The sequence below is a fragment of the Sceloporus undulatus genome, chromosome 4, assembly GCF_019175285.1.
Source record: "Sceloporus undulatus isolate JIND9_A2432 ecotype Alabama chromosome 4, SceUnd_v1.1, whole genome shotgun sequence".
NCBI lineage: Eukaryota > Metazoa > Chordata > Lepidosauria > Squamata > Phrynosomatidae > Sceloporus > Sceloporus undulatus.
The window spans coordinates 10575699-10597145 of record NC_056525.1 but is presented as its reverse complement, the minus strand read 5'-3'; the positions used below and the strand labels follow the sequence as shown (position 1 = coordinate 10597145).

Here is a 21447-nt window from a genome sequence, read left to right as displayed (position 1 = left end):
TTGATCTAGACAATATACATCTATTGATGCAGCCTAGAATTGCTTTGGCCTTTTTAGCTGCTGCATCACACTGTTCACTCATGTTCAATTTGTGGATTAATAGGACTCCTTGTACATATACTGTTGTTAATCCAGGTGTCTCCTCCAGAGACTAGGACATGGAACAATGGATGCAAGCTCCAGGAAAAGAGATTCCAGCTCAACATTAGGAGGAACGTCCTGACAGTAAGGGCTGTCTCCCTCGAAGTGTAGTGGAGTCTCCTTCTTTGGAGGTCTTCAAACGGAGGCTGGATGGCCATCTGTCGGGGATGCTTTGATTGTGAATTCCTGCATGGCAGAATGGCTTTGAACTGGATGGCCCTTGGGGTCTCTTCCAACTCTATGATTCTATGACTTGTGGGATTGGTAGTTTTACAAGGCCTTTAGCCTCCTTTGCCCAATAATGCTGGTGCCTCATGAAGCTATAAATCCCACAATTCCATAGCACTGAGCCATGGCAGTTAAAGTAGCGTCCAACGGCATTATATCTACAGCGTAGGTACATCCCTAGTTTAGCTTTGAGGAAGGCAGATGGGATATAAAGCAAGAATGGTTCTATGTGAAGTCGAAGGCTAGGTTTTTTTTGTGGGTTTTTTTGGGGGCTGTGAGGCCATGTTCTAGAAGAGTTTATTCCTGACCTTTCACCAGCAGCTGTGGCTGGCATCTTCAGAGAATGCTGGCATGGAAGAGAGTTGGGTGTGTGTGTGTGGGTGTGTGTGTATGTATGTATATATACAGACACACACACTCTGTTGGTTGAGAGGAGGTGATTTTCATGCTAATGTGCATATTGTTCTGCTGTTGAATGGCAAGGCAGTAGCAGAACACATTATAAACCAGCCTGAGCATAAAATGCTATTTGAAAACACTGAAATTCTGGAACATGCCAACAACTATCAGGCCAGAATGGACAGGGAAGCCATTGGCATCAACAAACACCTGGAGAGCTTCAACAAGAAAGAAGAAGAAACCCTTACAGTGAACAAAGTCTGGCTACCAGTTTTTAATTTTTTTTCTGCCATGTCTTCTGTGTTTTTTCTTAACTGCTGCGTAGCAGGTTGAAATTCAACAGGTGCAGCAGCCCAGGAGAAGCATGAGTTCCTGCACTTAATGTAGTTTAAAGCCAGGATTGTCCATTGCGCCATCATGTTTCTGATTTCTATGGTGTGAAAACTGGATAGCGAAGTTAGCAAAGAGAAAGAAAACCAGTTGGTTTGAAATATGCTGGAACAGAGCTCTTTGAATACTTGTTGTTGTGAACCTTCGAGTCATTTCTGACTTATGGCGACCCAAAGGCAAACCTGTGACAGGGTTTTCTTGGCAAGATTTGTTTAGAGAGGGTTTGCCTTGCCTTCCTCTAAGGCCACTAAAGTGTAACTTACCTAAAGTCACCCAGTGGGTTTCATGGGAGAGCAAGGATGCAAACCCTGGTCTACTGAGTTGTAGTCCGGAGCTCAAAGCACACTGTCTCTGTGCATGAATACTGTGGACTACCAAAAAGACAAAAATAAAGGGCCCAAGAACAAATTGAGCCTATACTCTCCCTAGGAGCCAAGATGTGTTCTTGACAGTAAGAGCTGTTTGACAGTGGAAGATCTGTCTGACTTTGGCCATATCATAAGAAGACATGACTCAGATTATTATCCTCTAATAATGCTTGGTAAGGTAGAAAGCAGTAGGAAAAGAGGAAGAATTCATTTCAGATGGGTAGACTCAATCAAGTAAGCCACAGCCTTGAGTTTGCAAGACCTGAGTAGGGCAATTGATGAGAAATAATAGTAGTAGTAATAATAATATAATAATACATTTTATTTCTCTCCTCAAGGTGGGGTACAGGACATTTAAACACAGTTAAAATACATAAACCCACAGTTAAAATACAATACTGTAAAATAATTAAAATACACATCTAAGGGTGACTTGGAAATCTCCTATTTATAGGGTCACCATTAGTCTGAGGTCCAAAACACACTGCAGAAATAATCCAGTTTGAGACCACTTTAACTGCCCTGGATCAATGCTAGGGAATTCTGGGAACTGTAGTCTTGTGAAACATTTAGCCTTCTCCGTCAGAGAGCTCCGGTTCCACGATAAACTACAATTGCCAGGATTCCCTAGTACTGGGCCAGGGCAGTGAAAGTGATCTCAAACCGGTTTATTTCTGCAGTGCAGATCCAGCCAAAGTCCACTTGAGGGCAATTAACATTAAAAGCACTGCTTGGCAATACTGGCTTAGATTGCCACAAGTTTTCTGCTTCAAAAGTAAACTATCCTACCCACACACACCCCTCAAAAAAACCCCACACATTTAGGTTCACACCAGAGACCCGGAATAAAGCTCATTCTCTGGGAGACTGTAAATATTGAAAGTAGTTTCATAATTGCAATTACTGCAAAACAAAACAAAACAAAAATCTGATGTACATGGGACACCTGAGAATAACACTTCAAGATTTCAAGAACTACGTAGCAATGAAACAAAACAAAAGGGCAACTTAAATAACATGATAGCTCAGAGACATAGCCAGGATTTTGGGAAAGGGCGGGGGGGGGGGGGGGGCCCACCCTTTGCCCCCCCTTTAATAGGGGGCTGGGGGGGGGGGGCGGGGGGGGGGGGGGGGGGGGCCCCCAGAGCACCCCCCCCCCCCCATAGGGGGTTGGGGGGGGGGGGCGGGGGGGAGGGGGGGCCCGGCCCCCAAGGAACCCCCCCCCCCTTGGCTACGTCCCTGGATAGCTATTACAAAAACAATTACAGGGAAAAACTGGTAAGATAAATACCAGGGCTAGAGCCAAGGTGGTTTGATGGTTTGAGTGTTGCACTACAAATCAGGAGGGTTCAAATCCCTTCCTTGGCCTTGCAAACCCACTGGGTAACTTTGGGCAAATCACTCTCTCTCCACCTCAGAGGAATTCAATAGCAAACCTCTATGAACAAATCTTTTTGACCTATAAAGCCCTAAATGACTTGGGCCCAGGGTACTTGGAGGACCGCCTCTCCTCATATAATCTGCCCCGCACACTCAGAACATCCGGGACAAATTTGTTGGAGGTCCCTAGGTCAAACCTTGCACGGACCTCACAGAGGGCTTTTGCCATCGCTGCCCCTTCACTTTGGAACAAACTCCCCGTAGAGCTTTGCTCTGCCGCCTCACTAGTTATTTTAAAAAAAAATCTGAAAACGTATCTATTTCGGTTGGCCTTCCCACCTTAGTTAAATTGTTTATTTTCCTGCCCCTTATTTTTCCCTTTTGACCCCGGACCGTTGTAAATTAATTTCTCCTTCTCTCTGCCCTTGACATGTGTATTTTATTGATTTCCTGTTCCTGTTCTTTGTAGTAATGTTTTTAACTTTTATATTGAATTTTTATCTTGTATTGTAATGTTTCAAATTTTGTAAGCTGCCTTGATCATATTTATGGAAAGGCGGGGTAAAAATAAAATTTATTATTATTATTATTATTATTACCAAGAAAAGACCATGATAGGGTTATGATAAGTCGGAAGGACTCAAAGGCACACAAAAACAATACTAACCAAAAAGGTTGCCTCACTGTCTGTAGAGTGATGTTGTGTTAGACTCTGGGGAATCAGAGTTCAAATCCGCAGAGCCATGAAAACCCACTGGATGGCTTTGAATAGTCACACACTCTCAGCCTCAGAAGAGGGCAATGGCAAAACCCATATGAAGAAATTTTGCCAAGAAAAAAAACACATGGCCTTAGGCTCGCCATAAACTGAAAATGACTTGAAGGTGAACAAGAAAATACCAAGGCTACTAAATATTTACATGTAGTGGTCTCATTAACAACTGGTCCAGTCTTTTCCTCCTTTACATACTGGACTGTAATGGTGGGGGATCCAGTCCCCAGCGCTGGAGCCAAGACAATCTTGCATCAGCCAGAGGGACGTGGTGGCAAACCTGGCTCCCACTGGTTTCTATTGCAACCAACTACTGACAAATAATTCTGATTCACTCATATGACTTTCTATGGCTCATGCTCATGACCCCTATAATAGCATAATTATTGTTTTCATTTCACTTTTGCTGAAAAACATTGAGGCAGCTCACAAGAATTTGACTGATTTTTCAGGTTCTGTCTTCACAACCAAGTCGTTCAGTGAACTTGTTTTGGGCAAACTGGTGGAAACTGGCTAAATGGCACCACTGTCTAAGTGTTTACAAAACTTACGACATCATCTACAAAATATATTTCTTATCTTTACTACAAGGGTATAGCTGTTGGGGTGTGAGGGGAGAATGACATTGGGATCCCCAAATAAGAATTCTACTTCCCCCAAGAAATTTTCCTTCAGTCTCTAAAAAAAATAAAATGAAATAACTTAAAACTTCAGTTAAGCATTTAGGAATGTACAGTAGTTTAGGCACCCAAAGGAAACAAGTTATCAATAGAACTGACACAACAAATAGACAAATCTTGGGTGTCAATGACTATCAGTGTTTCTTCAGTGCTTAAAATTTGTGGGTAAAGCAATTTCATTTAGAGTGAAGAATGAGGGATGGATGGGAGTAATGCCTTCATTTTGTCCCCCCCCCCAGCTACAGTCCACTTTATTAAATGCAAGAATGCAACAGATTAATAAACTCCAATAAATTTTTCAAAATTACAACATATCACTATAGAATGATCCAATACAGTATTGCAAAGATTAAAGCCACCATTCGATATGAAATCTTAAAAACACATTTTTTTATTATTATTATTATTATTATTATTATTATTAACCTTTATTTATAAAGCGCTGTAAATTTACACAGCTCTGTACATATAATCTTTATAATTAGACAGTTCCCTGCCCTCAGGCTTACAATCTAAAAAGACACGACACAAAAGGAGAAGGGAAAGGTGGTGGGGAAGGGGATGAGGTCCAGCAGTTCTTCTCAACCTCCGAGGCCTGGACCAGGGCAGATGGACCGGAGGGAGGACTTGGCTTCTTGGAGCTAGCCTGCCTCTCTCTCCCTCAAGGAAAAGGTTGAAAAGGTCTATGCAGCTTGGGTGGGTTTATAGATTCAACCCAGAGCCTAGAAAGTTCAAGTCTCAGTCTTGGCCAGGAGTACCCTGGCACAGTTAAAGATTTTTCACCAGTTGCATCTGTTCCTTGAGACATCAAACCTGGATACGGTGATGCATGCCTTAGTTATATCCTGTTTGGATTCCTGGGCTGTGTTCCAACTAAGATTTAAAGCGAATTGCTGATAGAGTTATATGACCATTGTTCCCATTTGAAACTGGTACTGATCCTACTGTGATTGGTTTCAATCGCGATGAAGAGAGGCAAACGCAAAAAAACTGCTCTTTCCGGACACTAGTTCTTTGGCAGTGCTTTTGAAGAGAATTGATTCTGAAGCATGTTCAACAAATGGGAACAACAGATCTGAATTGCATCATTCTGGAGGGGAGGGATTAATGGCAGAGGGGTGTTTACCATGCCTCCTCAGTTTTTGGTAGATCCACCATCCCCTCCCCCCCCTCTCAGTGCTGCCTTTGTAATTGTGGTGTGACCTATGGGCGCATGATTTTTTTTTTTTAATTCATAGAAGAGTTGATTCACTGGTTTTGCAACTAAAAAGATAGAAGATTCAATTCATTGGTTTTGTAACTACTTGCAATTACCTGGGCAATCCGACAGCAGCTCATAGTGAGGCACACAGTTGTAAAACCAATGAATATCTCTCTCTCTCTCTATATATATATATATATATATATAGAGAGAGAGAGAGAGAGAGAGAGAGAGTTCCCAAGCCGGGCTGCCTGGGTTGCCACTTATGTCACTGATGATGCACAGATGAATGACATGCATTTTCAAGTGGTGCAAACTAGTGGGGACAACAATCATGCCAAAAAAGAAATGGAGTCGAAGGCTTTCATGGCCGGCATCCATAGCTTTTTGTGGAGTTTTCAGGCTATGTGGCCATGTTCTAGAAGAGTTTCTTCCTGAGGTTTAGCCCCCCAAAAGAAGTGATTACAAGGGGATAATGAAAAGATCCGCTTTCACAGTGGGAAAGACAGGCCTTTTGGAATTGATTTGCCAACATGGAGCAAAGACAAATCCCAAACCGGTTTAAATGGGAATGGGAATGAGCCCCTGTAATATATTTTGCATGAGGTTACATTTGAAGAGTGACAAGATTTGGTAAGGATCCTGTCATTCCATGTGCTAAACACACACTGTTTCTCTCTATTTGTTTCAAAGACAATGTGAAGAAGAATTACAAAGAGAAAGGGTTAGCAAACTCTGAAGAATATCAGAGACCCCATTCTAACAGTAACCATCAAAGTAACAATACAGCCTAGAACATCTGTTTCTTTTGTGTCAAGTGACCAAATTAAGGCTGGAGTCATATATACAACTGGGATTAAGACTCTTTGAATGTAATATGGCGTTTAACTGAGTAAACATGTAGGGCTGCATTCAGTAATACCCTGACCCTTATTCCCTTTATCATTTCACAGATGAAAACCAGGACATATGTGGCCAAGCAACATCAGAGTGTGGTCAAGTGGGCAGAAGTCATTAATAAGGAAGAAAATACAAGCTAGGAGAGGCTGCAGCAGTTTGCTTTTGCCTGAGCCTATTTGAGGAGGACAAGATCCTGCCCCCTCTTCTCCCCTCCCTCTTGCTGAATTAATAGAGTGCAAACTAGTTTTGCACTTTGCATTCAATTTTCAGCAATTGGCAATGCTGTGGGAGGAGAAGAGAGAAACGGGAACATTTTAAAAACAGCTGAGAATGTGGGATTGCAGAGGATTAATTGGGACCCTTCCTGTTAAAATTGGAAAGTATGCATGAAATGTGATGATGGTTCAAACAAGAAATATAAAGCAGGCCATGCCAAAAAAAAAAAAAAAGGGGGGGGGGCAGACATCTTCCTCTGCCTTTCAGACCACTTCTGCCGGTGTCTCAATATCACTACTTTTTCCTGATCATTTTAAAAGCAGCTGAAAAAGTGGGAGACAGAGGATTATTTACAACTGTCACTGCCAGACTGTGGCTATTGGAAGGCATGAAATATGCGCTTGCTTACCAAACCTCCCAAGAACTCATCTTCAAAGGCTTGTGACAAGTAGTGTGCTGGCAACCAAAAACACCCTGAGAAAATGTTTTCTCCTTCTCAAAAAATGTCTTGGTTCTAAGGCATCCCAAAGAAACAACCTGACAATCCACACTTGAGAGTAAGTAGAATTACATCAAGCCTCCAAAGAGTCTACCTTTGAAGCTTCAAGCCCTGCCACCTGTCACATGTGAATTGGGTTTTAAGAGGCACTGGGGATGGGGGCAGAAAAAGAGACACCATTTACTAATATAAAGAACTCAGGAGTGAGTTGCAATAAAACAGGTGACTATGACAAGGACAGATGCACTTATACTTCAGCCAAGACCACAAGAGATTATTGCTTTACCCAACAGTCTCAATTCACTGGAAGAGGCTTCTCTCTCCTTGATGACCTCCCAGAACTACACACTCTGAGCTTTCCTGTCACTAGATGGCTTTCACCACTTGGCAGCCTCAGGGGGGGACTGAAGCTTCAGTAAAGATTTTGCAGAGGCCTATGGGAACAAAGCACTGTGGAATTGCACTCTGTGCATGACTGGCTCTCTGCCTCATGGGGCGATGGAAGAATCATGATAGAATAACTGCTTTGCTCTTGAGGTTTGAAGATACTGAATAAAACTTTCCAGCAAAGGCATTGCACTTCTTTCCTTTCCCCGTAGTCTTAACTAGGGCTGTTTTATTAGGTTGTAAATGGGTGGGTTAAAAAACAGTGTGCCCCTCTGCCACAAAAACAAAAATATGTTAAAAAAACACACAAGAAACATATTGTTTCATATCTTCAAGTGAGTTACTATAGAACAGGCATCACTATAATGGGTTTCCGTGGCACTATTTGTTTACAGGAGGTTTGCCATTGCCTTCCCCAGAAGCTGAAAACATGTGACTTACTCAATGCCACCGAGGGGGTTTCATCATTGAGCAGGAAATCGAACCCTGGTCTCCAGAGTCATAGTCCAACACCCAAACCACTATGCCCTGCTGTCTCATTGAGGTGTTAAAAGTGGAAAGGTTTTTGAAGTTAAAATGGCTTTACCTGGCAGATGAATAATAACAAAATTGCTATAGGAGAACCTATTTGGGGAAGGAGTCCCCTAACAAACATACCCATTGCCTCCAACTGTTCTGGTTTGGCTGAGACAGTCCTGATGAATTTCCTGCTGTCCCACTTTTTCAGGCAGTTTTAAAATGTCCTGGTTTCTTTTCTACTTCCACTTTCCTCCTTTGACCTCAGCTTACTGCAGTTGCTGCAAACTGAATTCAAAGTGCAAAAGTAATGTGTATTTGTTAAATGATTGAGTTGTTTCCCTAACTTGTACATCCCGCTCCTTCTACACTTACCTTGACTAGTTAAAGCCCCTGCCTGCCCTGTGGTCTCCTGTCTCTTTCCAAAATCTCAGAGTTTGTGCTTTGGCCAGTCCTAGGAAATAGTTATTGTTTTTCTAACAAGTTACTTTGGCAACTTGGCTACCTTCTATTTAAACTGTAACAAGCAGCAGCAGAATTGCCTTATTGCCAGTAATAGACAATATAAATTCACTGTTTTCATTTGAATAGGAACTGACTGTCTTCCTATTACTTGTCATGGTTATGTGGCCTGACTCAGACTGAGTAATGGGAGGAGGGAAAGGGAAAGACACACAAATAGTTGTCTCCTGTTGCAGCTAGGCATTGATTGCTTTGCCATATATTTTGCTGGATTTTCAAGGTGCAATATTTGAATTAACCTCTTGGAGGAAGCAGAGAGCATTTTCCTTTATGTTCCAATAGCACAATAGTAACAATAATGATAATGTCTTAGTAACAAGTAACTCAGTAAGTTTCTTTTCTGGACTGCAATAACAGTAATATGTAGGAATCTACTGTGTGATCAGAGTAATGAGGAATGTAATTAGCTGTTTTTTAAAAGTAACATTTCAAGCTCTGGCTATAGCATGCCTATTGTCTGTCCTCAGACAGAGGTATTTCAATAGGGGCAACTGCAAACATTTGGAGGGTAGTGTGGGACTGCTGCTAAGTTTATACTGAATTAGGCCAGTGTAAGTGATGGATCAGATTCTGAAGGGGCATTTCACCCATGTATTATCTTTCACACTTCCATCCCACACTTCCTCCAAAGAATCCAGAGCAGTATGCATGCTTTTCTGCACACTTTTTATCCCCAAAACAGTCCTATGAAATAGATTAGGCCTTATCCAAGGTCACCAGTGAGCTAGATCTAGAGCTGCATATCCTTGATTCATGTCTCAGTACTCTACCTTCAGGTAGCAGTGTAGAACCTGTAGTTTTGAGATGTTGTGGGATTTCATTGTCTAGGAATAATAGGAATTAGAATCTAACAATACCTGGATCACTATAGGTTCCACACTACAGCACCAATTGTCATATACTGGTTTATTTTGGTTTGGGCTTCTGCTCCCAAGTCTGGTTAAAACAGCTTGCAGCTTTAAATTAATACAAATGAGTTAATTGCCCAGGGTGGGGCTTCCATGTTAAAGGTAGCCCAGGAGGCAGCATTATGCCCTTCTTTTTTTGCTATTGTGGTTGAGGATCAGAGTCTTTTGTTGTGGGTTAGTAATATCACTAGGTAAGTACCATACATATACAATAATGCAATAGAGCACAGAAGGTTTGGGGTAGTGTATTGTGACTCAGAGGCCTGTGGCTTGGTTTGCTGGCTCGAGTAATAAAAAACTGTTCATTGTTTATGGATTTATTACTTAGTCGGAGACACTGCATTTTCTCTCCTATACAGGGATAGGAGCAAAATGATGGCATTGCCCTCCAAACAGGAATATTACCAACCCAAAATGAAATGTTTCTTTATTCTCCAAATTTCTATCATTGCAAGCCACTGAAAATAATTCACTTTTACATTTGCTTGTATTACCTTGCTCTTATTAACTTTCCTTGTTCCTTTCCTTTGGATGTGTTAAGCATATTGCTAAATGCCAAACTGAAATTTTATGACTGAAAGAAAATTTGATAGGGAGGGGGAATTAATATCAGAGGTGGCAATGTCCTCATTTTACTTGCCCTTGTAAGCACACCCCTGCATATTCAGGGCTGGAAATCATGGAGCTCTCCAGAAGTTGGATTGCAAGTGCCAGCAGTTTTAGCCACACCAGCCAATGGAGAGAAAAGTTACAAGTTAACACCCAACAATATCTAGAGGGAAGTGTGATTCCTGGTCATGCTGTACAAAAAATGAAAGACTGTATTTAAACTCTTCTTTGGGAGCTGTTGAGCTCCAGGGTATGTTACTCTCTTTTTGATGTACAAGGTGTTACAGCACAAATGCGTTTTATGTTCATGTGGGAATATACTCTACTTGGAAGTATTGGTGGGGGGATAGTAAGCTTTAAAAAGGAATAGAATATTCTAGGTTTTTATTTTCTGTTCAGATACAACAAGGCAAGGAGAACCAATGTAATGCCATCAGGCAGGACAGTGGGTTCTGTGCTCTGAAGTTGTAAAATGGTCTTAAACATCTGAAGAGCTCTCCCCTACCCCCGAAACACATACTGTTTTCAACAAAATGAAACTACTGTGTCTATTATTAACAGCAACACACTTGAAATTCTTAACTCTTGAAGTCAGCCTGGAGTTGAAAGTATGCTTCCTAGTATAGTGGCAAAAAGAGTGAATCAGTGCTGGGTCTTAAGTCTTGATCCTATCAGGTTGCTCAAAGGTCCAGTAACCTGTAAATAACAGGAGCTAGGCAGATGCCTTTGTGTCCTGTTTGTAGGTTCACAGAGATAAGAAATCTCCCTTAGTATCGGAAAATTGTATACGTACTGTTTGTGAGTGTGGACAGTGTCTGGAACTCAGAAGGAGGGGAAAGGGAAAGAGAGTGTAGAACTGTGCCCTTCCCAGTAAGCTCAAGCAAAAGCAATCTGCTCCAGCCTCTCCTAGCTTGTGTTTTCTTCCTTGTTAATAACCTTTGCCATTTTGACCACACTCTGATACTGCTTGGTCATGTGTCCCAGTTTTCATTTATGAAATATTGGCAGGTGTGGACTTGTCAGAAAACTATATATACATGAGGCCAGTGGGATGGGGCTCTTTAGCACAGATCTGAATTGTTCTTTTAATTTTATGTAAATGGCATAAACATTAAAGCTGTTTAGTCATTCAGTGAGTCACTGGAATACCACCCCCTTCCTTTTGTCCAGCATGAACAATGTCCACAACAGATAGAAAGCATTCAATCTGGCAGGATTTCTTTGTGTTCAACAGGCCTCGGCTTTAAACCATTGCTGGATTTCTCTTTTCTTTTTCCCTCCCCACCTAAAGTGCTCGCACTCATATCTGGCTAGCTGTAATAGTTTCCTTTTTTCTTCCTATCCTGTTCAATCACCAAGAAGAACTGGACAGAAGGGCTACAATTGACCAACAATAATAAAATCAGCAGACTGTAGAAAAGCCAGAATTCTGTTTATAGCAGTTGTTTGGCTTTTGGAGTTTGGACCTTTCCAGAACATGTGGTCAGTCGGTAGAGCCAAAGAGGACCAGAGGATGCAGGCCACAAATATGCGTGAGGATTTGATTGCATCAAGTGCCAGGCTTGTTGCTGATGTATTGACCAATCTCCTGGCTGGCAACTGGGAAATGGGCGATTTCTTCTCTTGGGAAGAAACCCCAAACAGAGAGGCAAATGCCTCTTCTGAAGGTAGTTGCCCTCCAGAGGAAACCAGGGCCAGGCGGATCCGTTTGTCACAATCCAACATGAAGTCAGAAGAGAAGCGCTTAAGGACATTCCGGCAGTGGGCAGACAGAGCTCCTGTTTCTCCAGCCGATTTGGCTGCGGCTGGGTTTTTCTTCGTTGGTCCCAATGACAGGGTGCAGTGTTTCTGCTGTGGCGGGGTGCTTTATGACTGGTATGCTGAGGATGATCCCATGGTGGAGCATGAGAAGTTCTTCCCCAGGTGTCCATTCATCCAGGGCAGGGATGTAGGAAACCAGCCCATGCCTCAGGAGGAGGAAATCCAGGACTGTGTAGATGGCCAGTTCCTTGGCATGCTGCAGAACTTAAATGTGGACGAAGCCTCCCTAGACAGCCAACCGGAATATCCAGATATGGAGGTGGAAGAGGTTCGCCTTGCATCTTATCGCAGGTGGCCATCCTATGCTCAAGTGTCTCCAGAAATGCTGGCGAGAGCAGGCTTCTTCTACACAGGTATGCACAGATACTAGAATTACCTTGCTAGATCTCCCCAAAGATCCAGGTGGAGCAGTGTCCTGTTCTCCACAAGTCTTTTTTAGGAACCTGAAAGCAGATTGTGAAGACAATGGCTCTGTCTGTTTGTAAATGTTAGATGTGTGTTAAAAGGTGTAATACTTCTGTATATGGAGGTTCCATTTCAGCCATCACTATGTGGACTGTTTGACTGCGAAAGAGCCAGCTCATAAAGACCGTTTTATTTCAACAGGCATCTGGCAATTAGCTGGTTGTGCCGAAGCACACCACACTGGTGTGTATGCTGTACTTTCATTCTTATTATCCTTTTATATTACAGTATATGTAAAAAGATCTTGTATTACGTTTGAGACTGACTGAAACAGTATGAGCTTTTGTAGACTTAGGTGTACTTCCCCAAACGCATCTGAGGAAGTAGACTTTAAGTCTATGAAAGCTCATGCTGCCAGCTTCTTTCTCTCAGTTACTCTCAAAGGGGCTATATGAGCTTTTTAGTCTGATTTTACAGACTCACGTGGCTATATCTTTGAATGCTTTTATACTGTTTTAAATGGTGGTTTCATATGATCACTTATTTAATTTTTAACCCTTTTTATTATCAGTTCACTAGCTTTATTTTGTTTAATCCGCTAGAAAAGGGCAAAGCCTAGATTCCCATCACTTTGAGTATCTAGTTATAGTATGTCCCTAGCTGCTGTACAAAATGTATGGGCTTAATAGGTTTCATGTGATGCCCCACCACTTGAAATTCATGTGGGGATTTTTAAGGGAGAGCTGAAAAGTCAGCTTGACATTCATTGTAGAATTTAGGTACCAAAGGGACTCTGTTTGCATGTTTACCCTCTTTTTCACTCCCTAGTTTACTAGTCCTCATGGATGCAACAGTATCTTAAATATTGAAAATATGTATGCTGAAATATTTTTTTAAAAGAACACTAGAGTGAATTGGCTGATTTAGATTTTTGTCATGGCAATGAGGAAAGGAAGGAGGTTTCCCTCCTTCTAAACTATGATGAGCATAACTTGAATAAATTTATGAAGATCAGCAAACTTACCTCTTCACCCTGTAGAACTTTGTGCAAGTCATCCCAGTGTACATTCTTTGGCACAGAGTTCACATAGCCCCATGCACAACAGTGCCACAGGTTGATAATAAGTACAGTGATGGTTATTGTAAGGTGGGTTTTGGGTTGACCTTTTGGCCCATGCACTGAGCATAAATTTTGTCCTCCCTGTTCACCAGCTGTACTTGGCACTCTTGGAAGAATGGGCTCAATCCATTGAACAAGAAATGGCCTTCACTATTAATCCAACTCTTAGCAATAATATTTCTCAATACAGGATCTGATTACTATCTTCCTACTCCCTAGAGATGCTTATTGCATCATGGGCTGTTGCTTTGTAGCTACTGAAGGACCTGCTATGTATATCTTTTGTAGCCACAACCTTTTGTCTCTATTGCTGCTGGCTAACCTTTGAAATGTTTTCAGGCCAGGGAGATTATGTGCGATGTTTCCACTGCGATGGTGCTCTGAGGAACTGGGAGCGTGGAGATGATCCCTGGATAGAGCATGCCAGATGGTTTCCGAGGTAGTTCATCCCTGTATACGTATTCCTTCTGCCCACCCCTTTCTCACTCTTTAGATGTAGCTGATAATGGAAAACAGAAGTAATGTATCCCACAAGATGCTCATTTCCTAGTTTCAGGAAGGAAAACCTTGGTAACATTCAGTGGATGCTCAGGACCATTGTACACATTACAGTCCTTGTGAAGGGAAGGTTTTTTTTATAGTAATTAGTCTAATCATTTGAAGGCTAGCATGCCACCAAATCAGAAGTGGGCAACTGTGTTGGATCCACAGGTCAGCTATCTGCCCTGAGATGCTCCAGAAGTAACATAGACTGCTCTGTGTGTGTGTTTGTGTTTGTTTGTGTGTTGGGGAGTGATGGAAGGTTCTGAAGTCATATCTGGTTTTGTTTTGGGGGGGGGGCGGTAAAATGAAATTACACAGTGCAGGGCAGCCTGACTGTTGTTGTTTTTGTTTTCAGACTTCAAATAAAATCTGACATATGATGTCACTATCAGTGAGTTTTATTAATTCATTCATTCAGAGGAAAATATTTATAACTGCCTTCCTCTTAGATCACTCAGTGGATTTCCACATTGGAGTGGGGATTTGAACTCTCATGTCCCTGGTCCTTAGCAACACTCAAACCACTACACCACACTGGCACACTGGGATCTCATTAAAATCCAAATTACTGCTCCTGATTGTGTCAAGAAAGGAATTTATTCCTTTTTGAATATATAAAAAAGGAAGTTTGGAGGAGTCTAGAACCTTTTTGGGATTACATGTGGCCCCAGGGGGTTGACCACCCCTGTGCAAAATGCTCACTGACTGGCCACTATGCATCTTTCACTGCTCCTCCTCTTACTTTTTCTCATTGCTTCTGTAGGTGTAAATTCTTGCTACGATCCAGAGGGGGAGATTTCATAAACACTATTCAAGAATCATACTTCAGTTCATCGGTGAGTAAGCGTGTGCACATGGACACATATAGGGCCGCTTTCAAGTTGTCTGTTGGCCCCATTAACTTCATCTAGTTTTCTTAGGCAAGGAATACTCAGAGATGGTTTTGCTAGTTCCTTCCTATGTCTACAGTGACCAGTGCCTTAAAGTGTGTATTACTATTCATCATGATTCAGTGATGCATATCTTGTGTTGATTGCAGGAAGGCAGCTTGTACCAACCTGGACAACATCCTGCAAGCCCCCAAGGTAGGCATTTCTATTTCTTTCAGTTCTTATTTACAAGGATACCCATCTCTTGCTGTTAATGCTATGCTTGGTCTGTCCTTGAGGTCTCAGGCAACCCTCTGAGTGCTGTTGAGCAGCAGTTTAAGATGCTGAGATACAGGCCTTGGACCCAGACCCCATGGAGGATTGTATGTGTTATTTTAAGAGCTTGTGAAAGTTACTTTTGTGCTATCGTTCCCAGAATCCCCCTTCCAGTTGACTATTAGCAATGTTGAGTGGAGAATGCTGGGCATTATAACCCAAAGAAGTGATTTCTCCAAGCTCTGCCCTTGTGCTGTTTTCATCTTGGCATCTTTAATATTGCTGTTGCATTGAGCCATAACAGTTAAAAGTGGTGTCAAACTACAGTGTAGATATATCCTTACTATTATACTCTTATGTATGGCAGTTTATTGGACCACGAGGTCCTTGCAGTCCTTTCCAACTCTATGACCCTTAGAATATGACTTTTGAATTATATTCTGGTTTCCCAATGGCTGTTGTCTTTCTCTATTTGTACAGAGTCTGCTCAAAGAGAACTAGATCCTTGCAGAAGAGAAATAGAAACAGAACATCCAAATGAAACAGGTAAGAATAACGGAAGAGATCCACATAGGAATATAGTATACCTTGTTGAGGAAGCAACAGCAAATTAATCATTGGCTAATCCACCTGAAACTTGGCAATTATTGGGTGGGACCTGGATTTAGAGATAACATGGAGCAGACTCATTGAGCCCAATAGGACTCAAATCATGAATAAATCTAAATCTAATTCATTATATGAAACTAGAATAGCAAATTCCCATTCTTTGTGTGAGAAGGCAATTCCAAACTCCTCCCCCATTGCAAATATTTTATATACCTGTGACGGAAAGATCCACACAGATCCACACAGAAACATCTACACAAGGGTCCAAAGCACACCTGTTACAAAACCTTTTCGATGATAAAAGTCCAACACTACTAATAGCCATGTGCCATCATTTTGGCGGTTTTAACATTTCCTGTTACTGGATATGCCCATAACAGTAAATTCTAAGGGATGGTTGTGTGAATCTGTTTTAACATAAAAAGATATACTGTAAAGGAATCCAATAGCACCTTTGAAGCTAAGTAGGAAAAAAAGAAATTTCTAACACAACTTTTCTGGATTGTAGTCACATTAATCAGATAGAACTGATGTATGCTATGTAGTATAGTCCATAACAGCTAAAAATTGTTTTTCCCCAGTATGAAAAAGGATCTTGTAGCACCTTTGAGACTGAGTGAAAGAAATTGTAGCATAAGCTTTCATAGACTAGTTAGTCTGAAAGTTGCTACTGGGTTCCTTTTTTACTTTTTACCCTAACTAGAAAAACTAGACTGCATCCAGTCTAATTGTTGTTGCAGCGTTGGGCTCTGTAAGACCCCCATAGACTACATCAGACAAAGAGCAAGAAGTTTGTTATCGTGTCACTTCTGTCCATGTAGCATGATCAGTATTTTATAAACGTGTATTTTACTCATTCCTTACAGTGGACCCTCCATATACTCTGGGGTTAGGTGTGTGGGACACCCATGAAAGTGAAAAAGCTGTAAATAAGAAATTCTTTTTTTAAAACTGAGATAACACCTCTCTAGGAATCTCTAGGTCCTCCAGCACAACTCTTTGGCCAACATCTAGCAGATAGTGACCATAGAATTGCACTGGAGGACCTACAAATGCCTAGAAAACTGTTTCCTTCTAGGAATCTCTAGGTCCTCCATTGTGACTTCTGGCAAACATTGCCCATAGAGTCATGGACTAGATGTTTCTGGACAGTATGTATTAATCAAATCCATTAAAGTCAAAGCTGCAGATGTGGAGGGACAACTGTAGATGAATTACATTCCTCTAATGAATTTAAAGTGGTACAAATTGCTCTCCTTCTTCCTAATTTATCCTTGCAACAACCCTGTGAGACAGGTGATTCTAGAAGAGGGTGAGTGATCCAAGACCACTTGGTAAGTTTCGTGGCTCAGTGGAAACTTGAATCTTGACCTCCGAGTTTGTAGTCTGGTACTGTAACCCCTACACCATGCTATAAACACTGACCTTTGAATGCAAAGGAATGAATCTACTGGTACAGTAATGCAATACAATTCAATAGCATTTTAGGAACAAAGGCATGATGTGGATTTCATGTATTGGTTAAAATAGTGGTTCTTGGATGATGGAGTGGGATCTCCCAGGTGTGCATGTTTGTGAAACACTTGGAGGCCCTGATCTCCTCCTTCTCTTTTCCTCAAACTTTTTTATGTGTAAAGTTTACACATGCGTTGAGTTAAATATTTAATTTATTTAAATAAAACTTTTCTAATTTGAACCATGTTATTTCCTTATAAAATGTTAAAACATAAAAACACATGAATGTGCGAATGGAAATACACACACTAAATAAACAAAATATTTTTATTCATTTACTATGTTGAGGACCCAACATGACATCTGCAAGTATCTTTAAAAGGGGGGGGGGGTCCCAAGGGTAAAAAACTGGCTTAACAGAAAAATTTTGCTCATTTGTCAAGTTTCTTTTCTTTCTTTTTTCTTTTTGCTCTCAGCTTAGGAGAGGAGCCCTGGTGGCGCAGTGGTTAAATGCCTGTACTGCAGCCATTCACTCAAAACCACAAGGTTGCGAGTTCAAGACCAGTGAAAGGGCCCAAGCTCGACTCAGGCTTGCATCCTTCCGAGGTTGCTAAAAATGAGTACCCAGACTGTTGGGGGCAAATTAGCTTACTTGCTGTTCACCGCTATGATCTTTGGAATAGCGGTATATAAATAAAACAAATTAATTAAATTAATTATTCTTCTAGGCCAGGGATGAGCATCAAGCAGCATTCCACATGTTGGACTGAAAGTCCCAGTATTCCCAGCCAGCACAGCGAATGGTTGAGGAATACTGGGAACTGTAGTTCAACAATACCTGGCATGCTACATGCTTCCCATCCCTGTTCTAACACAATGATAGAGAGCAGAGAGTTGCTACCTTCCTTCCTACATGATGCCTCAACAACCTCCCCACAGATCATACAGCTTTTCCTGGGTCCCATCCACCTTTTGAACACCATAAAGATTTGAGAGCACAGGGAAACCTGCTCTGCCATTGTGGTCTGCTTGCTGAATCTTCTTCCTTCTATTTGCTAGAATCGACCTTAAGCGTAGAGGAGAAGCTGCGCCGGCTTCAGGAGGAACGCATGTGCAAAGTGTGCATGGACAAAGATGTATCCATTGTGCTGGTACCCTGTGGCCATTTAGTAGTGTGCTCAGAATGTGCTCCTAATTTAAGACACTGCCCCATCTGCAGAGGGGTCATTCGGGACAGCATGAAGGCATTCCTTTCCTAAACTGGAAGGTGGGTATGAAGAGAACTATAGGAAATCCACCTGAAGTGCGCGTGGCTTGTGTGTGAGAAGAGAGAGATGGAGGGAGGGGAGAAAATGGTGATTTAAGTGGAAATTGAATAGAAAATCCAGCAGGCTTTAGTTTGTGATTTGTGATCTATCTCTGAATTTGATCTAGGGGTTCTCCTGGTACAGTGTTGTACTCAAGTGAAGAGGACCATTGTTACTCCAAGGTCTAGCCTCCCTCCACAACCCCTCTTTTCAATATCAAATTGATATTAGAAGGGATGTCTTGAGGCACATAGCTGAGATGGGCCCCCTCAATGCAGGAAACTAGCCATGCCATATAAGAACATCCTTGATGATATAAAGAGATCCAGCAGGCTCAGTGTGTGGGTGAGCCAGGGCAGATCAATAAAGATTGTAATCTATATAATCCCTTCATTGATTGGAGTGATGGTGGATGATAGACCTGGTGTTTCAAATGAACAGATGCCCAAGATTACCTCCCTCTGGGAGTGATACTCCTTTGTCCAGAGACATTTGCGCTGATTGTCCAGTCATTTACAGACTTCTATTCCCATTCTTCCCTCTTGGAGATTTCAACTTAATCCCCAAATACCAAAACCCAGGACAGGTTTTGCCCTATAAATATGCCTGATGGACACCCCCAGTTGGTCTCATATTGAGGTCTGTCTCTATCTCACTTGACTGCTCACCAACCGCTGGCTATGCCATGATCCTTAGGCAGCTTGCTGAGCCATTTCCATCTCACAGAATCCCCCAATTGAAACCTTCACTTCTAGAACCACTACAGTATCACCCTCTGCAATCCCTAAAGTCACTATAATCTACCACCTTCTATTTGTTAGCTCTTGAGCATGTGCACGAGTGAGTGTTTTTGCATGAATGTTGGTTAAAATGAATCATTTTGGAGTAGCACTCTGGAATTCTGTTTCTCAGAACCTATACAGACAGATTTGATCCCTGCTTTGAGTTGCCCAGGCCCTCTCAGCTGTTTTTATTTGAGCTAATTAAACCCCCCATTGAATATTAATTGTGGGTTCCCTCTCTGAACCCTTGCATTTTTGGTAACACCATCACCACAATTGGAACACTTAGGATACGAGCAGGGATCATGTGGAATCCAGATGTTGTTGGTTTGCAGGTCTCTGCAGCCTGAGGCAGCATAACCAATGGCAAAGAATGCTGGAAGTTGTAGTCAATGATGTTTGGAAGGCTGTATGAGTCCTATCCTGATTCAATAGATGTTCTCTTGCAACTTTTTGATTTAAAGAGGGTTAAGCTATCATTATGTTTATAGTCTTCTTTGCAAGTTAAAATAATGCAAAGAAATGGTAGGACCTTTGGGTGCCTTTTCAGAAGACAGGGCTCCCTCTTTTTCTTGGCAAATTTCTATTCTATGAATTGAGGCAACTGATAGGGAAGTGGAGCAACTCCCCTAAAAGGAAAGGTCAGAGCATCTTAGAAAGGTGGGTTTGGGGTGTAAGATCGGTTCTTGTCAGGAAGGGAAGCCCAAGGAAAAGTACTCTTGGTACAATAATGAAACTTTTTGTATTTTTATGTTCTTCAGGACCCAATACTTATTCCTTATGATTCTACTGCCCATGGATATCTTTCCTTAGTAGATACAACACTGAAGAAAATTCTGAATGGATGCCAATAATCTGAAATTACCCCACAAAACATCTGCATCCATGCTCTTGCAAACGGTTGGAGTGTCCATTTCAGCAATGTAAAGGTCAAGAAGAAAGTAACCCTGAAGATCTTTCTGGCCTATGTGGCAGCATTTTTTTTTCATTTGAAGACTGTTCACCTTCAAGATAAACTTCAAAAACATTCTTATTCCTTACTTGTGTAAGGTCTTGAAAGAGATATTTTTGTCTAAAGGTTGTTTAGTAGCTGAGTGTGTTTAAAGATTATTTTTTTGACTTTGAGTACTTTTTTTGGTCTTTCTTTTTTGGAACAAAAATATCTATTTTACCCTTTTGGTCTAAACTTGTAATAAACACTTTAAAATTGCTCTTGTAATGTTCTTACCTACAGCTGCATCAAACAACAGGTTCGGTCTTTTGGCTGCTTGACTAGTTTCCTTTGGAGAAACTACAACATCAAAGAGTGTCTGTAGAATGGGCTTTTTCACACTTAACAGTAATGGTGTTGTTGTGTGCCCTTAAGCCACCTCTGATTTATGGAAACCCTAAAAAGAACCTATAAATGGTGTTTTCTTGGCAGAATTAGTTAAGATGGGGCCTTCCTCTGAGGCTGAGAGAGTATGACTTGGCCAAGGCCGCACTGTAGGTTTCTTTGTTTAAGTGGAATCTGAACCTTGGTCCCCCAATGTCCTAGTTCAGCACTCAAACATTTATCCCAGGGGTAGGCAACCTTTTTGAGCCGGGGGCCGGGTTGCTGTTCCTCAGACAACCGGGGGGGCCGAAGCCAAAAAATAAATAATTGAAATTTTTTTTTAAATAAATAAATAAACCGGGACAAATGTAGGACAACATTTTCAAATGGTGGACCCTTTTTTAAAAAAAGTGGAGGACATGCAAAAAAATTTGCTGATTTTTTAAAAAATGTTAATATAAATGCATGTTTCTGAGGCGTCTATAGACAATTGCCCCCCTTGCCCCTGCGCACGAGAGGCCAAAGGCTCCGGCGGCAATCGGTGGCAGGACCGGGCTGGGGCCGGTCCCAAGGTCTCGCTGGGCTGCATCCGGCCCGTGGGCCGCAGGTTGCCTACCCCTGATCTATCCCATGTTGGCTCTCTATAATAGCATTCATTTATTTAATTTCTGTCTCATCTTTCTTCCAAAATGGGACATCAGATGGCTGTGATTCCAGTTCAGGTGCTGTGGCTACACCCTGTGGAATTATGGGATTTGTAGTCTGCTTATGTACTAGAGCTCTCTGACTAAGAATTCCAAGTGCACCTCCCTAAACTGCAAATTCCAGG

The 21447-nt window shown here is 41.7% G+C and overlaps 1 protein-coding gene across 1 annotated transcript; it reads left to right on the top strand.

Moving 5' to 3' along the window:
* The first annotated feature begins 11629 nt into the window (after nt 1–11629).
* BIRC7 (baculoviral IAP repeat containing 7) lies at nt 11630–20484 on the top strand. Its single transcript, XM_042465146.1, has 7 exons — nt 11630–12290; nt 13802–13901; nt 14769–14841; nt 15045–15090; nt 15631–15696; nt 18274–18481; nt 20065–20484. The coding sequence occupies exons 1-6, from the start codon at nt 11630–11632 to the stop codon at nt 18471–18473; spliced, it is 1146 nt and encodes a 381-aa protein (XP_042321080.1). The 3' UTR covers nt 18474–18481; nt 20065–20484.
* Nucleotides 20485–21447: the final 963 nt, after the last annotated feature.